The sequence below is a fragment of the Watersipora subatra genome, chromosome 4 (assembly GCF_963576615.1).
Source record: "Watersipora subatra chromosome 4, tzWatSuba1.1, whole genome shotgun sequence".
Taxonomy (NCBI): Eukaryota; Metazoa; Bryozoa; class Gymnolaemata; order Cheilostomatida; family Watersiporidae; genus Watersipora; species Watersipora subatra.
In genome coordinates this window covers 57,886,150-57,912,067 of record NC_088711.1, presented here as the reverse complement: position 1 = coordinate 57,912,067, position 25,918 = coordinate 57,886,150, and the positions used below count along the sequence as shown (strand labels likewise).

The following is a 25,918-nucleotide window of genomic DNA, read 5'->3' as shown; positions in this document are numbered from 1 at the left end:
ACGAACTGTTTGTAGGTAGATTACATAACAAATTTGTTGAACAAACATAAAATCAAAATTGCTTTGGTAGTTTCTTTTATCATTGCACACCGTGCCACGGCTGCTAGTAAACAGGTCATTTGCATGAGTTGTTAAATAGAAAACATCTTTAAACATTCAGATTTGATGTATTGTTTTAAGGTTAATCTCTAGTTGCTAACAAATAATACAGCTATGCGATGTCACAGGTTTACAGGCTCTATTCATTTTGCACAACAGGCGAGTTGCGTTACTCTTCAAGATATTAATGCCATTTAAAAGGAACTGTATGAAATGTTTGCAGAAACTCTGTACAGTGTTTGCTTCTTCTGATAAATATTGATTTCTATACATGGACACTGCACTATAGTTCAGCGACAACCGCCTTACTGATTGGTAGAAGAGGCAGTTTCCGTAATTTTTTCTTGGCAAGTGTTTGCATGTTTATCTGTGAATTCGTTCGCTGTGTGTTTGAGCTATTATGAATTTTTCTTAGCAAAGCAACATCTCGTCGTCTTTCTTCAAAGCTTTGCTGAATATCTAGATAGTTTCTGTCTTTATCAACAACAGTTGTTGCTGGATTATAAGTTGGTGGTAATGGTAGCTTGTTGTAGGTACTGCTGCGGGAGAGACGCTGTAATAGAACTTCGCTGTCATCAATCTCCTCTATTGCAGAAAGTTGGGACTTTTTGAATTTCATTCGCTTGTTTTTGCGTTTCAATCCGTGAGTTGGAACAAAAGGCTTAGAGTTAGGTTGAGATTTTTGTGACTTAGCTAATTCATTGCTAATTCCGCCTGCTACTTTTTTCTCTTCATTCATTGTCTCCGGTGTCTTTGTCGCATCCTTTGGAGTGAATGTAACTTCTGTAACCGCACTGTCTGTTGTTGTTTGCTTGGAGTTGTCAATGGTAACATTTTTTTCATTTTTTATTGGTTGGTCATCTATGGGAGGAAGTTGATTTGATATTTTTGCTGATTTGAGAAACTTCAGTTGCACCCCACTGATGCTCTTTAAACCACTGAGTTGGTCAGAGTCCAGTTCGTATCTAGCGTTTGGACCTAGTAATGGCTCCAGCTTCATGTTGGGTAAAGACCTGACCCTATATGTACACGGTTTTTTATTCATCTCTCTGTTGTTTCTTCTTGACCTAGAGAACAAGCACCAAAAATTCTATGCAAGCCACATTAGCAATTTTAGGATGTTTTTTTTGGCTTCCTGGGAGTCAAGCATATGATCAATCTCATAATTAATTAACAAATGTAGAAAATATTGTTGTGAATAGCCTTGACCTTGTAAATTCATAAGCCACAATACAGTCAGTGCCTGTATATTTGAAAAATGATGATTTTAAAAAGGATCGCAAAAGAATGTTGCAAGAAGAAATCATCATATATGTAAGGCCTGTGATGCATCAACTTGATGACCTTGTTCGACAACCGTGCCCAAACACACATCTGTCTTGTGTGACCACCTCATGCGATACCTCAAACAGAACATTATACGATACATGAAACTTGTTAGATCATTTGAGGATCTATGAAATATAAAGTTTTGACTGAGATTAGAATTGAACAACATAAGTATTTGAAAGAGAAGCTGAATTGTAAATATAAAAACATTGTACTTGGTTCACTCTATAATACTCTTAAACAATAATTGATTAAAAGCACCAGCACTACAATATTTAGTTTCAAGTGGTGTTTTCTAGTTACCTATCTGGTCGATTTGGATGAGGCAAGTGGGTGGCTTTGATGAGCAGAGGTAACTCAAGGTTGTCTGTTGCTTGTTGGGTGGGCTTCATCTTGTACTCACTCATCCGTCTGCTGTAGGAGAGCATTGACTCTACAATAAATTATGTTGACAATGTATAGCGGAGGTGAAACAATATCAAGACTAATGTGGCTATAATTAAAGATATTAAGCGGAGCCGTGACCTCGTGGTCTAAATCACCTGACCTGCTGACAACAATTGGGAGTTTAATTCCCCTATGAAGCCGCTAGTAGTAACAGGAATGACATCCAACCTTAAATTGTTCTCTACAATTTGGCATGTCTCGTCTCATGGACTCAGTCATGGCCAGTCGAGATCACAGAGTCAGTGTTTGTACAACAATACTCTTAAAAGCATGCGCTGCTTCTACATGCTTGCAGTAAGCTAAGCAGGCATCATACTCTGTCTTTGAGGGATTGCTCACAGAATGAGAATGAAAACTCTAATTAGCTTATTATTTAAACATTGTTGAGTACACTCTAATGACTCAGTATTTTCATTTTAGTACAACCGCGTCTGATGAGATCTACAATTCACAGATTATGTGACAATCACTGACAGGTCATCTAGATCAAGCCATTGATTTAAACTGATAATTTTTGATGTTATATTTAGAGTTTCTGTTCCAATACAAATATGCGACAAGCCATGAACTGCGATCAATATGAGCAGAAAGCATGCCATTATATATGAATATCAGTTTTTCATAAACGGAGTGCAACTAAAAGCGTGATCGTCAATCAGTTGTTTGCTGTGGTGTTTTAATTCTCAGACCAAATGGTCTATTATATTTTCGAAGCACTCCTCGTGTAGGAGTACACAACTCCACATTCTGCCGTGTCTGTAGTTGACAGCTGACATGGCTGAGTTGTAAGATCCAATATATTGGTCAGACAGGCGCCAATACTGATACTCCTTGAGCTAAGCTTCTCTCATTTCTATGCTGACTAGTCTCTAGGATCTATCCTCTAGTCTCTTGGAGGATTTTAAGATTTAGTTTTTCGAAAGAATTTAATACTGAAAATTTATAGTTTCAAGTTTTCTCCGAGCACTATAAAAATGAAAATAACTAAAACTGGTTATAAAACTTGATGGCATATAGGCTTCAGCTTCTCTGATTCTACATAATTTCATTTATGGTTTTTCATTGCTAGCACATTATTAAAGCATTTACCTTGGCAATCAGCGCATTTCTTTACTAAATTAACATTCCTTTCCACCCGATCATTAGCATTCGCTTCATTTCTACTCTGGACATGCTCAAAATCTATCTAAAAACCTTTCTCTTCAAGGGAGTTTGACTAATTTTTAAAGTTTGACTAGCAACAAAATTCACATTACAGTTATTTGGTATCAAAAGTTTCACCATGTCTTACTCTGCTGTGTTGAAGGTGCTTTTGTTAAGAAAAGCTTTTGTTGTAGGAAGGTTGTATATTGAAAAGAAGTTTGCATAGCAATACAAATATTATCCCAAGTCTTTGATACATATTGGAAAATTGTCTGTTAGAGTTATTCACGAGGTTACAAACAGAAATGTTTGCCTTGATTACAATTTTTTCTGCTTCGCCAATGTGAATGGTAGCAGCATACGAGTGTTCAATATGAACTGTGATTTTATTGGGACGTCCAATATGAACACTGGCATCATCAATATGGATTTAATGCTATTTGGATGTCCAATGTAAACAGTGACATCATGTGGATGTTCAATCAGAGCTGTGACGATATATAGGTACGCGATGTGAGTCCTGACAGTATATGTGCAGGTGTGCAATATGAAAATTGACAGTATGTGCAGGTGTGCAATATGAACCATGATGACATGTAAGTGTACAATGTGAACTCTGGCAGAATGTTCAATAAAAATTCTGACAGGTTATTACCCAGGCCTTACTGCTAGCACTTTTCTGAGAGTCTTCTTACAATAACAATTTTGTTTTAGAAACTAGGCCATACATCGAATAAGATTTCAATGTATACAAAAGCACATACTTTTAGCAAAATTCAATAAAAGACCATTTCTAGAATGAAAGAGTAGTTTATTAAACATTTAAAAATAAACAGTGCATTGATTCTTGATTAATATTTTCGGCAACGTTGATCAATTTCTTTTGCTTTTAATAAGACAGTGGTAGAAAATATAAATATATAAGTACTGCGATCATCTCGCCATATTTTGGCTACAATAAATGCACATGTAAGCATACCAGTGATATCCTTGTGGCTTGGGATCCATGACCTTTCAATATCAAACTCTCGCTGATAAGATGATCTTCTGTGCTTCACACTTCCTTGCATATTTACAATTTTTTGTATGTCTGTAAATTACATGGTAAAGCTACAGAGCTGGAGTTGACAAATGAAATATTAGATGTCAAATAATATTAAACGTGAGTAGCGACAGATGTCAGCAAACTGACAGAATTGCTTGGCTAGATTAGCTCAGATTATGATGTGTTGCTCTTGATAACCGCAAGTGATACGGTAGTTATGATTAAAAGTAAACATGTGGTACGCTTATCTAGTAACAATCAATATCGCTACACTAATACAGCTGTTGAAATGCTCAAAAACAATTCAGCTTTATGGTGTGGCATTATTGGACGTCACAGGAAGTGCATAGTTTGCTGACTGTTTGATATTTTCAGATAACTTTCAAATGATCAGTCTCCATCTACAAGACACTGTTTACATTTTTCCAACCAATTATTGCAAATGTTTGTTTTCATTGACGTCATGAAACTATAATAGATGTACGGGATATTCGCGATAAAATATTTTTGAACTCATATGTTAATTTAACTGTTGTAGCCATCAAATGTTTGGGTATAACATTGTGCTAAAAATGTCATAGATATCGATGCTTTCATAGTTGGTGTTAGAAATATGAGCATGTCTGTTCAGTTGAATTGGTGAGCATGAACCCATGACAGGGTCTTCATACAAAATGAGGCTCAGAACTTGGTTAGATCTTTTTAGATCTCTCGTCAGAGATTTTTATTCTAATTGTACCAAATTATAAGGTAAAGCTTGACCAGGTCAACACACAATTAAGAGCACCACAATATGATGCTACATAACTACTGCTTGTCTCTGTGGTCAACTTCATTCTAGGCATGATCAAACACTGACTTTCAAGTCAGGATCATCTGAATGATCACCAATCATAGTTTTGCAGTCTACAATCACACTAAACAGTTTTAAGTGATTTGTTGTCAAACTTTTCTTCTTTTAATGACTACCACACCAAAAAATCTACTTAAAAAAGGACAAGTTTATGCAGCAGAAATTAAGCAGACAGTTCTTTGCATGTTTTTAAATTGACAGCAAATTGCTCAAAAGTGCAATAATATGGGGAAAGCTCGTGATCTGAAAAGGCCCTCGCGTATATAAAAAGTTTTTTAAAGCTGACACTGCTTGCGATTTTAAGACTGTTACTGTGCAACTCTCTACTTGATAACTTAATACACTGTTCAATATCTCAAAAATCACTTTTGTAATGCAAATAGCAGATAATGATATGCGCAAAGTGTAATCATAGTGTATTATTACTTGCAAGGCAATAGCAATAGCAGTGACCTTCTGTAAACACTCGAGAAATCAATCACTATGGCTGTAAGTGGGTGCCACGAATGTCAAGATTAAACTTCAACAGAATATGGCTGTAAAGCAACTTCAATGTGAGAGCAAACATTTGTTTCCATTGCTAGCTGAGCAAACAATATCTAGACGAAAGGCCTTTAGAATTTTCACACTTAGCCAGGTCATCAGCAAAGTCTTTACTATTGCTGCGTACCAAAGTGCTCGCGAGAGTTAAAGGGTTAATAGAAATATCAAGTTTACTCGGACAATAGTCTTTAGAATGATGTAAAAGGTTTGCATGTTATGAAAAGATAAATACCTTCCTCAAAAGAGAGAAAAATCGGTCTATCAGATGCTCAGTTTTAGAGTGATCAGCGAGACTTAAGCAAGTTAACTGGTGTTGTGAGTTTGCTACAAGTTACTTTGTACTTTTGCAGCCTACAATCGCACTCATAGTGTTAATAAGTGATTTATTGTCAAACTTTTCTGTTCAGAATGATAACCACACCAAAAGAACTACATAAAATAGAGATAAGTTCATGCAGGAATACCTAACAGACCGTTTCTCGCATGCTTTTAAATTGACAACAAATTAACAGCAATAAAACATAGAAAAACCTTCAATAGTCAGACTGGTTTCTAGGCGTCTACTTCATTTTGTTTCTAAATTCGTGGCATTTATTACCTTTTTCATCAATGACTAGTTAGATCTTCACCAAACCTTTATAAATTACATCAACTTTGGTTACATTATATATCTTAAGTATTTCTTGTTATAAGATTCATGTGTACGTATGTGTTAGACTTATGTGGCATACCTGTCTACATACACAACTTTCACGAACTCCTTAACTATTCCAACATCCTACAAATGTGATAGTCATTGCTAGTTTGCCTGTTACAAGTTCCAGAATGACTCAATGATCAATGCTAACTAATAAAGCAGCTAGCTCTGTGAATGGGGAATGTGTGAGAAATGCATTCCTAGTTTTTACAGCTCAATGATTCATTATTACTAGGTGAACACTTATTAGCACACCATAGTTTACTTTCGTTTACAAATCAAACAGTAAAAGACATAATAATCTTATTACAAGTACACTTACCTTCTCAGCTCTTAATGTAGGTTAAGCGTAGATATTCATAAATTAAGTGTACCGTAGTTGTCTATCAGACTATAAGCGAACTTATATATACACTCAGAATAACACGCATAGAGGCTGAGTGATGGCCTAAAGAAGTAAGTGAGGTATTTACTGCGTGCTTGTCACTATTATATCATTCAGTTATATTTATGCAAATGAACTCGGATGAAGAGAGCTATTGTTCATGACAGGCGCAGATCTAACACAAAACTCACTCTACTCAACGATGCAATGTAATTGCGGATAAACACACTTCTATAGAGAAACAATAGCAGTAGGCAAAACACTTTAATCGCACCTTTTTATGTCGACACGCTCAAGTGCGGCGCTTTGAAATCAATGATTTTTTTGCTGTGAGTTCAAAAAGGCAATTGATAAAGACTATTATTTGATTTATTAAAAATTTGTATCTTAAAATAGAGCTGTTTTCTACGTACAGCTGTTGTAGCTGGTACAATAGACTAAAAACTAAAAAGTGCGAGTAGGAAAACAGTAGAGCTGTTTTCTACGTACAGCTGTTGTAGCTGGTCCAATAGACTAAAAATTAGAACCTGCGAGTACGATTAGTTGAAGAACACGAGTCTTAGCAGACTGACTACTACATATATACCAAAATGAGAAAAAGTAATGGATGTCTCAAAGATCAAAGATCTCTTAACTAAATCAGATAATGTTATGCTTAATTAATCCACTAAAAAGTTCAAACTCTGCAACCCAGATAAACCAAAATAACAGTAAAAATTAATTCCTACTAGTAATCAACCACATTTGATAAGACATCTGTCAGCTACCAAACACAAATGTAGTGTATAGGCTTACCAAGATTTTTAGTAATCCAACTAAACACTTTGAACATAATTACAAAACATTTTTGTTAACCTAAAATTTTATCAGTACCAGTTTATTCTGCAATTGTGAAATGACTAATTCTGGTTTACCAAAAACAGCGCCTCAATGGATCTAGAATACAGAATAACAGCACTCTATGTGACACGAGTCTAATGTGTTTATTAGCAATCACCTTCACCATCCAACTGTTTTCTGCTGCTTAGAACAAGCGCATAGCATATTTATTCTATGAGCTAAACCAGACACATGATGAAGATTCAAGTCAAGTCACAAAGGTTTTTATGCTAGTACAGTAAACAGGGACGGAATTAAGTCATACAATCCCTTGAAAATCTTGTTGTTCAAATTATGAATGTTGTTGAAATTATTGCAAATATATTTTAAAAAGTACTAGTAGTAAACTCTCAGATGACCTGGGTTTATTTTATTTTCAAGCAGATGGGAGGTGGGTTTTTAAGAAGCTGTTTCTTAAGAACCAGACTTAGTTTTAAAACCAAATATGTTTGGCCACTTCGAGAAGGCACAGAGCTTATGCTTGTGAATTCTGGACAAAATCAGTCAAAAGGTGTAGAAACACATAGTATTTGCGCGACAGACAGACTAACAGACAGACACAATGACAAAGCGGCATTAATTGATGTAGATGTGAAACTAATAGCTATAAACACTGACTATTGCATGGACAAGCTCTCAAACTAAAGTTGAAATGCAATGGGGAATAGAACTGTTCTATCTGGGTGCTCATAAACAAATCAGTAAGGCAGAGTCGAGCACTTAACTAGATCAGATAATGTTATGCTTAATTAATCCACTGAAAAAGTTCAAACTCTGCAACCCAGATAAACCAAAAAAACAGTAAAAATTAATTCCTACCAGTAATCAACCACATTTGATAAGACATCTGTCAGCTACTAAACACAAATGTAGTGTATAGGCTTACCAAGATTTTTAGTAATCCAACTAAACACTTTGAACATAATTACAAAACATTTTTGTTAACCTAAAATTTTATCATTGCAGTTTCCATCGTTAACATAAATGTTACTTTACATACCACACCAACAACATCATCTGAAAGAACAGCACATGTAGTACACATATAACCAGTGCTGTTTAGTTTCCTCTTCTAATCCACAAGGCTCCGATGCTACACAGTGTTTCTTTTAGTATTGACACAACACTTCTGCTGCTCTCAGGCTAATAATAGAAGTGTAAATAACAGCTCTTTGCACTAATGCAAACACCCTTTCTGTTATTCTAGGCTTATGTGAACCTTCTTTCAATATGAAGTATTTTCATGTGGGCGATGTAGTGCCTATAGAGTTTCTATAGCATTCTATAATGATCCGCAAGAGAGTTTCCACATAAACTTTACATTGATTTTTAGCCTGATACAGAAAGTTTTCAACACTATGCAATTAAAATTGTTCAAAATATTCTACTGTCATGTGGGTGTGCAATATGAACTGTGATGGCATGTGGGTGTGCAATATGAACTGTGATGGCATGTGGGTGTGCACTATGAGCAGTGATGGCATGTGGGTTTGCAATATGAACTGTGATGACATATAAGTGTGCACTATGAACCGTGATGGCAGGCGAGTGCAATATAAACTGTGATGGCATGTGGGTGTGCTATATGAACTGTGATGGCATGTGGGTGTGTGCTATGAACTGTGATGGCATGTAGGTGTGCACTACGAACTGTGATGGCATGTAGGTGTGCACTACGAACTGTGATGGCATGTGGGTGTGTGCTATGAACTGTGATGGCATGTGGGTGTGTGCTATGAACTGTGGTGGCATGTGGGTGTGTGCTATGAACTGTGATGGCATGTAGGTGTGTACTATGAACTGTGATGGCAAGTGGGTGTGCAATGTGAGCAAAGACTTTGAGTAGCACTTCTATGAGAATCTTCTTTAAATCATTATTTTCTATCAATTGAGGACTGTGTATCAAATAAGAGCTCAGCGGTAGAAATGATGTATGTAAAACATGAGAGCATGGGGTATGCATTGTAAGCTGTTCCTTTAACTAGGTGCTCAAAGTATGTCCATAGTCTTGCAATATTAAAATCTGGTGGCTGCACAAACATTTTCGTAGCTTTCTGAAAGTCATGCAAACGGAGTGGCAGTGATCGCATTTTTTGATGGTTGAAATGCTGGTGGCTGATTGGTCGATTATTGATAGCTTGGTCCACAATTGCCAGTTCCCGCATGAAAGTATAGGAATTAAGGGTCACCTCTTCCAGTCTTTTTCTTAAGATGATGGCCCTAACTCGTCTTCATTTATACCAATTAGCTGATATTTGATATCGGTTTAAAGCTTGCCTATAAACTAATATTTTATTAACGAATACTTGTATTTGCTATCAAGGGAGTGTTGCTGCATTGCTTATAAAAGATTCCAAACTCTTTGAGCATATGACTGTCACCTTGGTAGAGGAACAGGATTACTCCTGTTATTGTACTCTTCTTTTGTATGATTTTCTAGAAACAAGAATCTATCGAGGGAAAAGACAAAATCAGGGCAGTGGTTTTTCCCCAATACTTTAAGTCTTACATGATATTTAAGCGTTACATGTTATTTTAAGACCAAGTGGTACATAATATTTAAGTCTTACATACATGTAGTATTTTAAGTCGTAAATAACATTTTCTGGTCAAGTTGCATCCAACCATGGCTTTCAAAAAGATTCTAAAAATAATTCTACCAAATTTATTTAAAAAAATTATAAATAGAAAATATTAATTTTATTCAAAGCTAGCTTTCAATATTTTATGATCGGTGCGGAAACATCGTTAAGCATCGTTCCTAATCGCTTGCTTTAAAGCTGCCAAAACCTTCCAACGATTATTTCTGTTGTGACATGTTTACTGCTGATACATCACTGCTAATGCAACTACATACGAGATATTCAGGCTAGTAGATATAACTACTCATACGTAGATATTCAGGCAAAAGTTTACAGCAGCTGTAATGTATTTTACATCCGAACATCGATGAGTGCTTATCAATGCACAGTTATGATTTTTTCATAATGGTCACAACCATGGTAGAAGTCATCATTTAGTAGCTACAGGTCCTTTTTTATTGGTATAAAAAATATTATATGTAATTGTGTGTGTATGTATGTATGTGCAGATATTATAAGTCTGACAAAAGTGTTTAAAACTAAATAAAGCCTTTATTTCAGGTCAAAGTTTAAAGTAGATCAAATATTATATATTATGGCATTATATGTAATAATATATTGCCATATTATTATAATATCTATTATTTTATAATTACATAATAATTTTGCATATTATATAATATGCCAAACTTTTTTACCTAATAGTTTTATGATAGATAATTTCAACGATGTACTATATCATCATTGAATGTCAGCATAGAGGAATGGATGAAACACTGTTGTCCTAGAGAGGTTTCGACTAATTGCTCCGAGTCACGATAAAAAACATTCTTGCTGACCACAGTTAGTGTCATAGGTTGCTTTCTTGCCTACTGCAAGTTTCGAGTCACATGACTAAGTTTATCGAACTCCGCATTGCATGGACCACTCATCACTTTCAGTCTGCGTTTACAATAAACAAGTGGAGACAAATCTAAGCCTAGAGATTGCCACACACTATAATTGATGTAAGCAAAATGAGTAGTGATTTTATTTGTATACTAATTAATATGTTACCTTTCGCGTGAAAATCGACCAAAAGTCGGCATTCGCTATTGTTAGTAATGGAGCTTCAAAGTTTGCATTACGTTTATTGAGGAGCACGTGGCCATTTTGTTATTTTTTTACCCTAAACCAATTAGAGTGTGAGGAAGTTATTTCTGTAGTCAAAAAGTGAGTTTATTGGCTCCTTACGCCGAAATTTTGCGATCATTGCCGTTGCTGTGTGATCGTGACGTCATCAAAATGGCGACTCGTGGAGATTTTTAAACTTCGAAAAACTTTTTTAATCTGGATGCATCTGAGGAACTTGGCACATTGCTCAATGAAATTGATGCCGAATATGGAGAAACAATGTCTAGAGATCCAGATTTTCATGTTACTGATGACCTGCAAGCTCGAATGCCCAAATTTATTGCTGATGAAAACGACGATATTGAACCTACCGAAGGATTAACTGTTACACACTCGTATAATACTCCAGATAATTACTCCGAATCACCAGCTGCCAGCTTACCAACTCATCATGTGGTGTCTGATGAACTTATTAGCTTTAGTTGCAAGTGTGACTGCATCAACAAGTTTGACAGAACTCTGATTTCCAGTCAGCTGACTTTCAGCTTTTAGCTTCAGAATTTTAGCCTTTTTTTCTGAGTCAGAGGTGAGTAGGAATGTAATCGTGGTTTTGGGTCTGATACCCCTTGTGTTTTTTAGACTCACTGTTTTGGCAAAATAAACCTTAGTATGGATTGCAGATGTGATGTTAAATCCTGAAGGCTATCAGTTAGTGGTGATATACCCAGGAGCTTCTCATTTTATTCCTAATGTGAGGTTAGTGTAAAGTACGGATGCCTAAAAATGTCCAATTTTTTGTTCAATTTGAGGACAGGGTTTACCAGTCTTCTGTTGTCCTGACCTTAAATTGGTGTACACCAGCTGTTTCAGTATGCTTACTTACACCATAGACCAAGTTTCACCTCAGTCAGTGAAATACAAATGGCCGTATCCAAGGAGAACTTAAAGTAAACAACCTATTTCTGTGCGTCGCATCTTTATTTGCGATTTTCTCCGTTTCAGATTTTGAGAGTTTTGGCTGACGTGCCTTCCGAAAATTTGCAATATCTCATGATCTACTCAAGCTAATTCAAAAATTCAAAATGCTTTAAATTCTCCACAAAATTCTGCATCCGACAGTGTTACTAACTCAAAATCTCAATATCCCTCATTTTGCTTGATTTTCACATGAGAGGTCACATATATTAATTTTACATCTCGACATCATAAATGTTAGCTGATTTCTAATAAAGAGGTCACTTTAACAAGTTATGGTTTGATGAATTTATCACTACATGTATTAATTTTGTACCTGACAGCATAGAGTTGAGGCTGTGAAACCAAACACTATTCATGAAATTACTGTTTTTCAATTGTATGAAGAACTCCTACTAAATGATAGCTTACAATGTGGATGTAAGGTCGAAAAACCAAACACCAACACTGAGATTGTTATCGTTCCATTGGGTGAACAACTCCTAAATGGTAGTTTACAATGCGGATGCAAGGCTGGAAAACCCAACATCATTTACCAGATCATTATCAGTCCATTGGATGAACAATTCCTTCTTAACTGGGAGTTTGCTATGAGAATGTGAGGCAGGAAACCACACACCATTAATCAGATAATTATTGTTTCATTGGGTGAACAACTCCCAAATGGTAGTTCACAATGTAGATTTAAAACTAGGAAACCAAAGACCATTTGTGAGATCATTATTGTTCTATTTACTGTTGATCACCTTATATTGTTAGTAACCTGGTAGTAACTAAAGCGAATCAATGACAATGTGCTACCACATAGTAGCCTTGCAAAACAATGTTTTTAAGTTGCAATTACTATATATATTGTATGTGTCACGGTATAAATGATATAATCGTAAAAAAGTTCTAAAAATATATATTTGTTTGTAGGTAAAACCATCTAAACCATATTTGACTACATCTTGCAGTGGCAAAGAATTACATAACAGAAAGCATGGGAGGTGAGAGCGTTGCCATCATAACCATAGTAAGTTCAGGCAGGAAATGTTTAAAAAATCTCGAGCAATTATATCATTGACAAAATTTAATATTAATTTGTATATTGGGATCACTGTTTTTATAAAAAATTAATTCTTCATTGCCTCGCAAGCTAAATGTTATTATCTAGAAGATAATTCGAGGGCACTGCCCTTGCATAGTCAAATAGCGCTAACACTAATCTTAACCCAATACTGAATATGTGCTCAGCTACAGCGATCCGATAAAAGTTCAATCCATAGAATATCCAAAAGTAAAAGCGAAACCATTCTAGGGAAGAGCACTTTTATAGACACAAAGCAAATCAGCATATCAGCAAATTAAAGAAATTGAAAAACTGTATAAAAATAACATATGAAAATAATTTATTTCACAGGTCTATCGTATGTGAATCATTGTTACTTGTTTTCACAGAAGTCGCAGTTGCACTCTGTTGGATTGTCTATTAGCTCATCTACGAAGCCGCTCTTCTCGCAGTTGTAGAAAACAAGAAGGGGTTCAAACTTGGTTGGCTTGCAGCAGGTACACTTGGACACAGCATTACCCGCTCGGCCTACGTTGTAAGTTGACGAACAGAATCCACTACATTCATTCAAGCCTTGAGCGTAACCAGTGCACAGGCCTTTGTCGGGATGTTGGAAGCTAAAACAGGATAAGATAACTCCTAATTTCACAGATCAGGCAAAGTAAGCAATTTGGCATAAGAAAAGATTATAGCTAACACTAACTTATTCTTTACCTACAATGTACACGTGTATTTTCCTGTTTAAAGTGTTAAGGTCAATTCCTTAATACAATTAAAACAAGACACGTGTTTATCTGTGGCGGAGAGCATAGAGCAGGCGACTTCTAATGATTTACAGTATCACATTCATGCCTACTTGTAGCAACCAATCAAAAACATTGAGTCATAGTTGGGTTAAAACTGACTGATACTGCAAGTGTTAGTCTGCAATGTGTTCCTAAACCCGCTTTTGAATTATAGAAAGAATCATGCATTAGTTTCTTGTTTGGCCAGTAATTTAGACATCAAGCCGTCCAAGTAATGTCATTGGATTTTCTTCAGGTATTCAAAATCAAAATAGTGCAACATTAACTCAGATGAAATATACATTTAAGTTGGCTGTCAAGGATAAAGGTACCTTTTCAATTTACGAAGCTTCACAAAGCCAAATAAGGGCAATGCAGTCTTTAGTAAAATGGCAGCCGATGAACCTAACTTACCTAATGGTGAGGGCTGTTTCATTTGTAACTGGTTTAGGAGAGCAGTCAGTGCACTTGGCAATACATTGAGCGCAGCAGCCGTCAGGGGTAGTAGGTGACTCATCCTGGAAAAAAATCCTTCATATACTCATTTCTATCATATCTCTCTACTTGTACGCTATGGCCACTAGGAAGTCAAGCTGTGGATTTTATAAAAAACTAGTGTGCTGATATTGATTACTGAACTGAGCTATATATTGATTTGGCCTACACTACATGGCTCACTACTAGAGTTGTTTTGCTTGTTCCTTATCACATAGACTCACTTTTATGATCAGTGTCAACAGTTAAGTTAATACCAATGTAGACATCAACATGTAGTTGTCAACTTTTTTTGACGCAAAGCTTTTTAAATATATCGGCCAGAATGTGCGAGTAAGACATTCGATGAATACATAAAGCAAATGTTTGAATGTACCTTAACGCAGTATCTCTTTGGAGCAGTGCATGGTTTAGGATCTTCCGTCCAGTCAGCCACACCGTTGTTAACGATGCACGTGTGCTGGAAGCAAGGCCTATTCGATGGCACAATGTCATGAGGCTTGTACTGCTTTCCTTGATATTCGCATGAAATAGACTTGCACTCGCCACAGCACTTGCTTGGATCCGAAGATGGCACGTATTGGGAGAACTACACAAACATAAGAACAATGTAAAAATCCAACTTTAACATCGATTGGACCCAAGAACTTGACAAAATCTAATAAAAAAACTTTGTAGTTACAACGATTTTATCCTGTTTATTCCGCTAGAAGGATTAAAAGGAAAAGTAGAGCAAAGGAAAATTTTATAAACTCATCTAATGACAGTAAGGAATTTACCTCCTTTGTCTGATGACAGCTCACAATGTGTAAGCTGTTTATAATTTTTATAGTATTTGCTAATAAAAACTTCAAACACTAGTTTAAAAAAACTTTTTGAATGGTTGGCTCTTTAGGCTTGAGACTAACAAATCACAATAGCAGTTGCTACTAACCAGTCAGGTTAGTTTAACGTTAGAACCTCTGCTAGAATCTCTGTAGCCTAGTGGTCTAAAGCGCCTGCCTTGCAAGCAACAGGTTGGGGTTTATTTCCCCACTTTTAAATATTTTTATGCTTTAAAAATATGAATGACTTATAGCGGAAAAAATATTTTGGACTGCATTATGTCTCAGAAGCTGAAGGTGAGCCAATTTACCTGATCGCAAGTTGTGTTACATCTGGTGAGCTTGTTGGTCACGTACGCATCACCGGTGCCGCTGTCCTTTACACATTTCATCTCTTCACACACATCGTCTGTCTGCCAGGTGTCTCCGACCTACGAACAACACACACATTTTCTTAATCTAGAAAGATAACTGTAAAACTATGCTTTTAAAAACGCAGGTACGCACACTAAGTAACGGATAATGGGGCAGTAGGAAGTTTTTCATTGAATCAGCGATAGTTATCTGCTGCAATCGTCAAACACAATAATTGCTGGCTTTGCATGTTATATCCAACCTTGATGCCTCCCTAACTGTTCATTTGCTGCATTTCGTGGTTGCATCAATCACTGTGTTTCCACATGTTATATCCAACCTTGATGCCTCCCTAACTGTTCATTTGCTGCATTTCGTGGTTGCATCAATCACTGTGTTTCCACATGTTATATCCAACCTTGATGCCTCCCTAACTGTTCATTCGCTGCATTTCGTGGTTGCATCAATCACTGTGTTTCCACATGTTATATCCAACCTTGATGCCTCCCTAACTGTTCATTCGCTGCATTTCGTGGTTGCATCAATCACTGTGTTTCCACATGTTATATCCAACCTTGATGCCTCCCTAACTGTTCATTCGCTGCATTTCGTGGTTGCATCAATCACTGTGTTTCCATGAAGCGCATCATGTGCAAGTTTACATCAATCCACAAATAATCAGCAGGATGGAAACGGCAAAAATCCGCAAGTCAAGCGAGTTTTGTTACCCACAAATATTTACCGATTGTTTCATATTTCATGTTTGTGAATGATGGAAACGGCTTTTACAAATGATGCGCATGGAAATTTAGTGGAGCCACTCCATTCTAAACATTCTCACACTTCCATCGTTCTTATTTCAACTTGAGCAGTTCCGAATGACTGTGTCGCTATTTATTGACCTATGGGTCAATAAATAGCAACACAGTCATTCGCAGTCTTGACGCAAGCAGTCTCGCAGCTTTCTTGCATCTTTAACAAAGTGCTGATTAATCCTAACATTAATACACATGCAGGGGTCCATTGAAACACTTATCGCATGGTAACGCAACTCCAAATCCACATCATGCGTGTCATGGAAGCATCGTGAATCTTTGTTTATATAATATTGTGGAAGACGGACACATAAAATCCTTTCACTAGTCTTGTTCCTTCAACTAATCTTTCCTTACCTCGAATATCTTTGGTGCTCCGTTGAACACGACCTGGCAGCGGATCTTTGTGATGCCAGCACAGCAGGTCTTGAGGTCAGTTCTACGTGTGTATGCCTGAAGGGGACCAGGTACAGGGCACTGGGTATCTACGCAGCTCGCCACGTACTGGCCAGGGACTGATCCAGCCTGGCAAGAGCACTGTCTGCAGTTGCCATCCATCCACTTCTGTAGCGGCTGTAAACACGAAATCGTTGCAAGGGTCACTCAACTGAATTAGGCGGGGCAAGCTTTCAGCCTTTAAAGACAATCTTGCACAAAATTTTATAAGATTTTGTCAGAAACTATTAGTATTTTTCTATCATATGTGATTGTTTTTGATATTTGAGGTGATCTGACTGCCAGGATGTTTCAAAAGTAAAATCAAGAAAACTTGATCGCGGTTAAAACAATCAGATCAAGCGAAAGAACAACTATTGACGTCTATAGTTGCAAAGAGATCGACAGAAAAGAGACGAATAACGCTGCAACATGATACCGCAAAACCGATACCAACTAGTGACATCATTTTGCCTGCGTTTTAGTTGCAATATAGTTTTATGGATTTTATTCTTGAAATATCCTGGCAATCAGATCACCTTAAACATCAAAAACAATTGCAAATAGTAGAAAAATATTGACAATTTTTTAAAACATCTACTAAAATTTTGGGCAAGTTCATCTTAAACAGGTTGAGTCAGCTTTAGTAGATAAAATAAGGACCACTCCTTTTTGAAAATCAAACTAAGAAATATAATATAGATATAATATACCATATATACTCAGATATAATATACCATATATACTCAGATATAATATACCATATATACTCAGATGTAATATACCATATATACTCAGATGTAATATACCATATATACTCAGATGTAATATACCATATATACTCAGATGTAATATACCATATATACTCAGATATAATATACCATATATACTCAGATGTAATATACCATATATACTCAGATGTAATATACCATATATACTCAGATGTAATATACCATATATACTCAGATATAATATACCATATATACTCAGATGTAATATACCATATATACTCAGATGTAATATACCATATATACTCAGATGTAATATACCATATATACTCAGATATAATATACCATATATACTCAGATATAATATACCATATAGACTCAGATGTAATATACTAATTTTTTTACAACAGTAGTGTTGAACTTGACAAAGTGAGTAGAACTTAGGCTAAGATCGATTGAATGCTATAAATGTAAGACAAAGTCTATGTTTTAAACCAGTTGAAATATATTCGGTAGAAACCTGCAGTAGCGCAAAAAAGACCTGCATAATGCTCTAGCGTGACGCATACCTTATATTTGGTGACGGGACCTTTTGAAATGAGTGGTACACTGTTGCCATCAGCATCGACGTAGTATTTCTTCTCATAAACACACATGCTGCTCATCGCTAAAAATGAGAGAGCAGTCAGTTGGAACACATTACTACCAAGAAGACAAAAGATATTTGAAATAAATCTCCCGTTGTACACGAACTGGGTTTCTCTATATAGATATATTTTGAGTACTTACAATCCGTAGTCTGGGTGCTTGGTGTGGTGGTGAAGTGGGCAATTGGGGTAGTACCTATGAACAAAAATGTAGTCACATTCATCTCACTGCTAGCAGTAAACTACATATATGAAAACAAACAAGGGTAGACAATTAGAAAGATAGGGTTGTGCACAATCGGTGAAGAAACCTTCAATAGTCTTACATAAAATTGACTCAACTTTTAGGTTTGTATGGATCAATCCAAAGAATTAGTAATGATCAAACTGCAATGTGGCTTGTACAAGAATGCTCAAAATTACCCAATTTCTAAATGATTCATTTCAAAGATAAAATTATAAAACATTTTGAAGCTCTTCCCATGTCAATAGATTTTACAGACACAGCGATATGAAGAACATAGTTAGACTCGATTATAAAAGGCATGGCTTACTGGTGCAGTTATCCTCGTCGTTATCGCAGTCGAGAACTCCGTTGCATACTTGTGTTGGTGGGATACATTTGCCATTCGTACACATATGCTGTCCAGGAATCTTGCAACTCTCACATTTGCAGCCACAAGATTTGTCGAAGGTAGACGTCATGCCCTACAATTAGAACCGCTAATAGGAATTTTAACTAGGAAAAAACAAAGTTTATAATCATCCAATGAGTGTAAGAGATATGGCTACATGCAGATGAGAGAGAATAAACCTACCTTGGGACACTGTGGGCAAGTGTCAGGAGTGCACTTGAGTTGGCTCATGAAGCAGTGGCATGTCTCACACTGGGGAGTTCTCATCTGCTGTTTAGGCTACAAGAGAGGGAAAAAGAGTTGTCTGTTTTCTAAATGGTCTAACCCATTACAACGGCAATATAAAATAAGAGAAAGACCTTTTCAACGAACATAGCCAACTGAATGACTTCACAGGAATTGAAGACATTTTTTTTCGTTTGAGATGAATGCCCTCGCAAAACATTGTGTTAAATTTAAAAACACTGCAACGAAATTAATTTTAAACGAAAGAGAAATTTTGTTTGAAAATTTTACCTTTGATGATTGGTTCTTGTAAAACCTAATATGTTAAGGAAAATCTTGTGAAATAATCAATAATCAATAATGTATATATACGCCACAGAATAGTGGAAAACATGGAAACTTACTGGTAGTGGTGTTCCATTAGGCAATATGCATGGACAGTCTCTTGGTGGGACACATTTCGATCCATCACACATGAGACCTGAGCCACACGTTGTGGGACACTTGCTCGGATCAACGCCTTTGCACACAGATGGACCGTCACCAGGAGTGGTCAAGGCTGGTGTAGTTGTTGGCGGAAGTGTCGAAGTTCTGCTTACTAAAACAAGAGGATATTGGATTTTAGTTACTAGCCCCCGACTCAAGTAGATAGAGACTTGCATTCTGGACTTGGTAATAAAAGATAAGTGAAAATAAATGGTAATATTAATAAGTCTGTGTAAAAAACTTATCTCTTTTAATTTACAGTTCAGAACTTTGTTTTTCAATGTTTTTGTGTTAAGAGATTTGAAACCTAAACTCATAATCTAATGGCATCGGCGAAATAAAGCCAACAGCTCCCTTGGAAAAATACAAGTAATGGAATAGTATTTTATAAGCTATTACACCATAAAAGGTCAGGGTAAACAGACAAAGGTCTTATTTAAATAACTTGAAACTTCATGCCAGACAGATATTTAAAAGAAAAACTAAAAACATTGTATAATTAATACAGTAACAGCCGAACGACAATATCTCCTCCTGTTATGTGTTTAAGTATGCATGATAATATTGAAGGCTAGGATATTGACAGACGATGATCCAGGAAAGACTCACAGCAGAATGGAATCATTTGTAGACAACCAAGCTGAGCCTGATAGTTGTAACAACTCTCTCCGTTTCTTGCAGTGCACCGTACTCCTTGGGTTGGGTCACAAATGACATCCTAAATATACACAATGTTTGCATAAGGCCTCTGGATTATAAGGGGATAACAAAAAGCAACCCTTAATATAACATATTATATATAACACCTTAATATTTCCTCAAATTCAAACCTCGTGGCATTACAAAATCATCCAAGAAAAATTAAGAGATCATTTGAACACACTGGGTAATGTTACATATGGCATGAATAGTATGTGAACCTACACATGCTGACTAAGGTTGGACTCAATATTACCCAAAGCGCAGCTACTCTGTCTGCAAAACTCGATCTGCATACCTGACCAGTAGACATCCACGATATGACATTAGATTGGGAGTCAACAGCTCTACATCTGAGTTTCATAGGCACTTGACATTGCATGTTGTTCGCTCGGTATTGGGTAAGTATCTCAGAAATAGGCTCATCATCATCAACAGCCATTGGTGGAACCGGCATATGACTGAAATAATCGTTTTTACCCCGTAATGTTTAGCAGTTTATCAGCACAGGAAGCCGAGTTACATGTTAACGCTGTTGGGTCATTTCAAAACAACTTCAACACTTAGAAATAAGAACATTCTATGATCATAAGTATAGGTTGGCATGCGTGACTTCAAAGTTAACACCATCAGCTCATCGCAAAACAAGTTCCAACAAATACTTTCACTTCTCAAAGCTTCTTTGCTCTGATAGCCTGTTTTAGTTCAGCTCTGTCTGATAACAGAAAATAACAAAATTTCTAGAAGTTTAAAAATTAATACGGTAACATACTTGTCGACCCATGGTCCCCAGATAATGCAAGATGGTGGAGTGACAGGTGTAACTGGTTTGCATTCGCAAAGGATAGAGATTTCGTAATCTTGACATTTCGTAAGGCTCTCAGGAATTCCAGGGACGGCTTGGTCAGAATTCTTGCATCTGAGTCCATCAGACTAGAAATAAAGTTGAGCAGTTTTTCAAAAGCCATTACCACAAGATAGTTTCGAAAACTGTAAAAAAGACCATTGTGAACATAATATTCCCCTTGAAGAAACCTTCAACATACCTTAAGATTACATGATGTGTTCTCGTCATGGGCACTTGACCATACAGCTCCTCCATGTCTCAAACGGCACTCAACACCAACAACCACTTCACCAGGCTTGTTACAAATATCCTCCCTCGTGGTCAGAGCAATAATACTCTCTGTGTCACCAGAGCTGACTTCAGGATCATCAAGGTTGTAGAACTCGCTCCAAGCACCGCAGTAGCTTGGTACAGGAATTGTTGGTGGGTTGGCAGTTGTATCTCTCACTGGTGTACTACCAGCTGATGGGTTAGCAGTTGTATCTTTCAAGGGAATTCCGCCAGTTAGTGGTTGAGCAGTTGTATCTCTCACTGGGTTGCTACCAGATGGTGGAGTAGCGGTTGAATCTTTTTCTGGGTTGCTACCAGTTAGTGGATGAAAAGTTATATCTTTATCTGGTGGGTTGGTACCAGGTTGTGGGTGAGCAGTTGTATCTTTTACTGGGTTGCTACCAGTTAGTGGATGAGCAGTTGTACCTTTCTCTGGGTTGGTACCAGATTGTGGTTTAACAGTTGGCTCTTTCACAGGGCCGGTGCCACGTGGTGGGTTAGCTGTAACACCTTTCGGGGGAATGCTACCAGGTTGTGGGTGAGCAGTTGTATCTTTCACTGGGTTGCTACCAGATGGTGGAGTAGCGGTTGAATCTTTTTCTGGGTTGCTACCAGTTAGTGGATGAGCAGTTGTACCTTTATCTAGGAAGGTAACTTCTGGTGGGTGAGCAGTTGTGCCTTTCACTGGAGGTTTTTCAGTTGAAGGGGAGACAGGAGCACATTCACACAAGATAGATATCTCATAATCATTACAACCTTGTTGAAGGTAAGAAGGTAAACCTGGCACCCCCTGGTCAGAATTAAGACATCGGAGACCATCATTCTACAACATCGTAATTTTAATCAAAAATCAAGACAGTTCAACGAATAGTAAACATTTTGGTTGCAGTATTTTGTTCACTGCAATAGCCAATCAACTTTGTGAGAACATTAAGCAAGAATGCGAGCTATTCGGACTTTGCTAATAATCAGACAATCTTGAACTTTAAATATTATTCAATGAAGAATTGATTTTAATTCGAAAACTATTGAAAAACAAACATTCAAAGTTTAGACCACAAACACAGCTATGTGTATGTTGGACTTCTTTGGAAGTGCATAACATGACGAATGCTCTTCCACTCTCATCCTGGTAGTACTAGCCATGTAACCTAACACTAAGATCGAGCTTGCTCTAGTTAACACTGTTGAGCTGAATGCCAGAACAATTTATGCTATTAGCCAATATATAAAAAGCACTGTTCTTCACTGAGTTGATAAAGCCTTCACGAACACATGCGTTTGAATATATCAGTTAGGCGTATAGTTGCTTTACCTTTTCTCCATTTACACCATAAAAAAACAAATACCATGTGCGACGTTCAAAGACGGAATTAGGACACTCTTTGGTGCCAAAAGGCTGAAGAGTTATTCAATCAATCGTTTGTTCATTGTCAGTTAAACTAAAATGGTTCTACTGTTTGTAGGCTTGCTAATACTAGTAATAGGTGACAATAGTCATATTTCGATAACAAAGTTATCGGTAACTCTTGGTATTATAAACTGGCTATATACGTACCAGAAGATTTCAAAAACTGCTTTGGGTGTAACATATGTAGACTATGACGATTCACAATGGCTAGCTTAAAAAATGAAATTAGAAACAAACTTGGCTGAAAGCAGCTTTTTAATTATTTTTGAATGGCTGGCAAATAGCTGAGATAATCTTCAAAATCTCTAATATGAAATTGAGTGTCATATTACTACTATGTTGTGTCTACGAAAATAATTATTTCTCATCAAATTATACAATAAACTTTTGTACAACATTGACTTGATGGTTTTTTAAAGAAACCATCGTGTTATATTTCACAGGGTTGATAAGTGTTGTAAACAAGTGTTTTGCATTTGCAAGCGCATTTGCGCAGTAGCTGTTGTCAGTTGCGTGGCAAGGCGCGCTATTGTAGAGCGTTAGCCAAATAAGATTTGTTGAACCATAAATCAGCAAAACAGCACAATTGGCTAACAGCGTAATTGTAGATTCTCCAATGATTTCTTATCGACTTATGGAATATCATTCAGCACATAAATGATAATAGAATGGCCAACAGTGGTTTGCGCTGCCAACTGTGCACCATTTCTCAGTTTTAACATGAGACTCACCTGCATATCGCATACAACTCCGACTTGGTGACCACTTGACCAGACAGCTTCACCTTGACTCATACGGCATTTAACATCAACAACTACATCACCGGGTTTGTTACAAATGTTCTCTCTGTGAGTAAGAGCAATAACGCTCTCCGTGTCACCTGAACTAACTTGGGGGTTGTCAAGGTTGTAGAATTTGGTCCAATTACCGCAGTAGTACGGTACAGAAATTGTTGGTGGTTTAACAGTTGGCTCTTTCACAGGGCCGGTGCCACGTGGTGGGTTAGCTGTAACACCTTTCGGGGGAATGCTACCAGGTTGTGGGTGAGCAGTTGTACCTTTCTCTATGATGGTACCAGGTTGTGGGTGAGCAGTTGTATATTTCTCTGGGTTGATACCAGGTTGTGGGTGAGCAGTTGTATCTTTCTCTGGGTTGGTACCAGGTTGTGGGTGAGCAGTTGTATCTTTTACTGGGTTGCTACCAGGTTGTGGGCGAGCAGTTGTACCTTTCTCTGGGTTGGTACCAGGTTGTGGGTGAGCAGTTGTATCCTTCTCTGGGTTGGTACCAGGTTGTGGGTGAGCAGTTGTATCTTTCTCTGGGTTGGTACCAGGTTGTGGGTGAGCAGTTGTATCTTTTACTGGGTTGCTACCAGGTTGTGGGTGAGCAGTTGTACCTTTCTCTGGGTTGGTACCAGGTCGTGGGTGAGCAGTTGTATCCTTCTCTGGGTTGGTACCATGTTGTGGGTGAGCAGTTGTATCTTTCTCTGGGTTGGTACCAGGTTGTGGGTGAGCAGTTGTATCTTTTACTGGGTTGCTACCAGGTTGTGGGTGAGCAGTTGTACCTTTCTCTGGGTTGGTACCAGGTCGTGGGTGAGCAGTTGTATCCTTCTCTGGGTTGGTACCATGTTGTGGGTGAGCAGTTGTATCTTTCTCTGGGTTGGTACCAGGTTGTGGGTGAGCAGTTGTATCTTTTACTGGGTTGCTACCAGGTTGTGGGCGAGCAGTTGTATCTTTCACTGGGTTGCTACCAGGTTGTGGGTGAGCAGTTGTATCTTTCTCTGGGTTGCTACCAGGTTGTGGGTGAGCAGTTGTATCTTTTACTGGGTTGCTACCAGGTTGTGGGTGAGCAGTTGTACCTTTCTCTGGGTTGGTACCAGGTTGTGGGTGAGCAGTTGTATCCTTCTCTGGGTTGGTACCAGGTTGTGGGTGAGCAGTTGTATCTTTTACTGGGTTGCTACCAGGTTGTGGGTGAGCAGTTGTACCTTTCTCTGGGTTGGTACCAGGTTGTGGGTGAGCAGTTGTATCCTTCTCTGGGTTGCTACCAGGTTGTGGGTGAGCAGTTGTATCTTTCACTGGGTTGGTACCAGGTTGTGGGTGAGCAGTTGTATCTTTTACTGGGTTGCTACCAGGTTGTGGGCGAGCAGTTGTACCTTTCACTGGGTTGCTACCAGGTTGTGGGTGAGCAGTTGTACCTTTCTCTGGGTTGGTACCAGGTTGTGGGTGAGCAGTTGTATCTTTTACTGGGTTGCTACCAGGTTGTGGGTAAGCAGTTGTACCTTTCTCTGGGTTGGTGCCAGTTGGTGGAGTAGCGGTTGAATCTTTAATGGGGGTACCGGCAGTTGGTGGATAAGTATTTTGCAACCCACATCCAATTAACTCCAATCTCAAAGCTGGCATTCTGTAACTTGCTTGTGGCAGGACTCTGATGTACCTAGCATTTACTGGTGTTGGGAACATACGCTGTCTTGTTGTAGTTCCATCTACATTTCCGTCGAAAACCTATAAAATAAGCAGCTTGGGTAAACACAAGACCTGTCAATGCTAAAATACCACTTCCAAACAAGATTATAATTTTCTTTCTATCAAAACCTAAATTTACCGCAATCACTATTTTGCTACAATGCAAAAAGTTGGCTTTTAGCTCAATGACCTTTGCTAAGCACTGCTCTTTGCAAAACGGTAAATGAACTTTTGGTAAAGTTGCCCAGACTAGCTAGCCTCTGAAAAAACTTTAAAAACCTGTATAGCAATTCTATTGTTCTATCTTTAAATTTACTACTAGAAGGCAGTTTTTCTGGGATGTTTTTCATTTCAACATAAACTACTTACAAACACCATGTGACCCGTTTAACCAATCATAAAGCTGACATTATATCATATTGAGACATAATGATATTTTGCAAGATCTTGGGACAATAATAAGAAAGTCAAAAATAAACAAAAGAAGACAGTCTGCAATGGCATAACCGTTTTGCCTATTATCAATATTCAATCACTGGAGTCAACAGTATCATTTTTACTAACACATATTTTCCAAGAACTGCTATGCGGAAAGAAAGCATCAGATAAGGAAAACTTATTTTCTGTTTTACAAGACCAAACCAGTTAAGCAGTTCTAGCAA

General features: G+C 37.4%; 2 protein-coding genes across 2 annotated transcripts in view; both read right to left on the bottom strand.

Annotated features, from left to right (window-relative positions):
• Window positions 1–346: 346 nt before the first annotated feature.
• LOC137394393 (uncharacterized) lies at window positions 347–13,095 on the bottom strand. The gene is made up of 6 exons (XM_068081107.1): window positions 13,061–13,095; window positions 12,627–12,678; window positions 12,390–12,441; window positions 3,998–4,108; window positions 1,732–1,861; window positions 347–1,166 (listed from the first exon to the last, which is right to left on the bottom strand). Exons 1-6 carry the CDS (start codon window positions 13,093–13,095, stop codon window positions 383–385), a joined length of 1,164 nt encoding a protein of 387 aa, XP_067937208.1. The 3' UTR covers window positions 347–382.
• The window catches only part of LOC137394392 (mucin-2-like), a 45,895-nt gene continuing 32,908 nt past the window's right edge, over window positions 12,932–25,918 (bottom strand). The window contains exons 41-54 of the mRNA XM_068081106.1: window positions 23,529–25,295; window positions 21,316–22,209; window positions 21,042–21,202; window positions 20,568–20,730; window positions 20,180–20,288; window positions 19,489–19,682; window positions 18,779–18,932; window positions 18,367–18,420; window positions 18,147–18,244; window positions 16,772–16,987; window positions 15,557–15,676; window positions 14,798–15,010; window positions 14,341–14,444; window positions 12,932–13,758 (exon numbers count right to left, since the gene is read on the bottom strand). Of these exons, the coding sequence (XP_067937207.1) occupies window positions 13,515–13,758; window positions 14,341–14,444; window positions 14,798–15,010; window positions 15,557–15,676; window positions 16,772–16,987; window positions 18,147–18,244; window positions 18,367–18,420; window positions 18,779–18,932; window positions 19,489–19,682; window positions 20,180–20,288; window positions 20,568–20,730; window positions 21,042–21,202; window positions 21,316–22,209; window positions 23,529–25,295 (4,491 nt within the window). The 3' untranslated portion in view covers window positions 12,932–13,514. The remainder of the gene's footprint in view (window positions 13,759–14,340; window positions 14,445–14,797; window positions 15,011–15,556; window positions 15,677–16,771; window positions 16,988–18,146; window positions 18,245–18,366; window positions 18,421–18,778; window positions 18,933–19,488; window positions 19,683–20,179; window positions 20,289–20,567; window positions 20,731–21,041; window positions 21,203–21,315; window positions 22,210–23,528; window positions 25,296–25,918) is intronic.

Coding starts and splice junctions, on each gene's coding strand:
- LOC137394393 (XM_068081107.1), bottom strand. CDS start 13,095: ATGGCAACGCTCTCACCTCCCATGCTTTCTGTTAT. Junction 12,679..13,060: donor CCTCCCATGCTTTCTGTTAT/GTAATTCTTTGC, acceptor ACATTCTCATAG/CAAACTCCCAGTTAAGAAGG. Junction 12,442..12,626: donor AATGGACTGATAATGATCTG/GTAAATGATGTT, acceptor TTTCATGAATAG/TGTTTGGTTTCACAGCCTCA.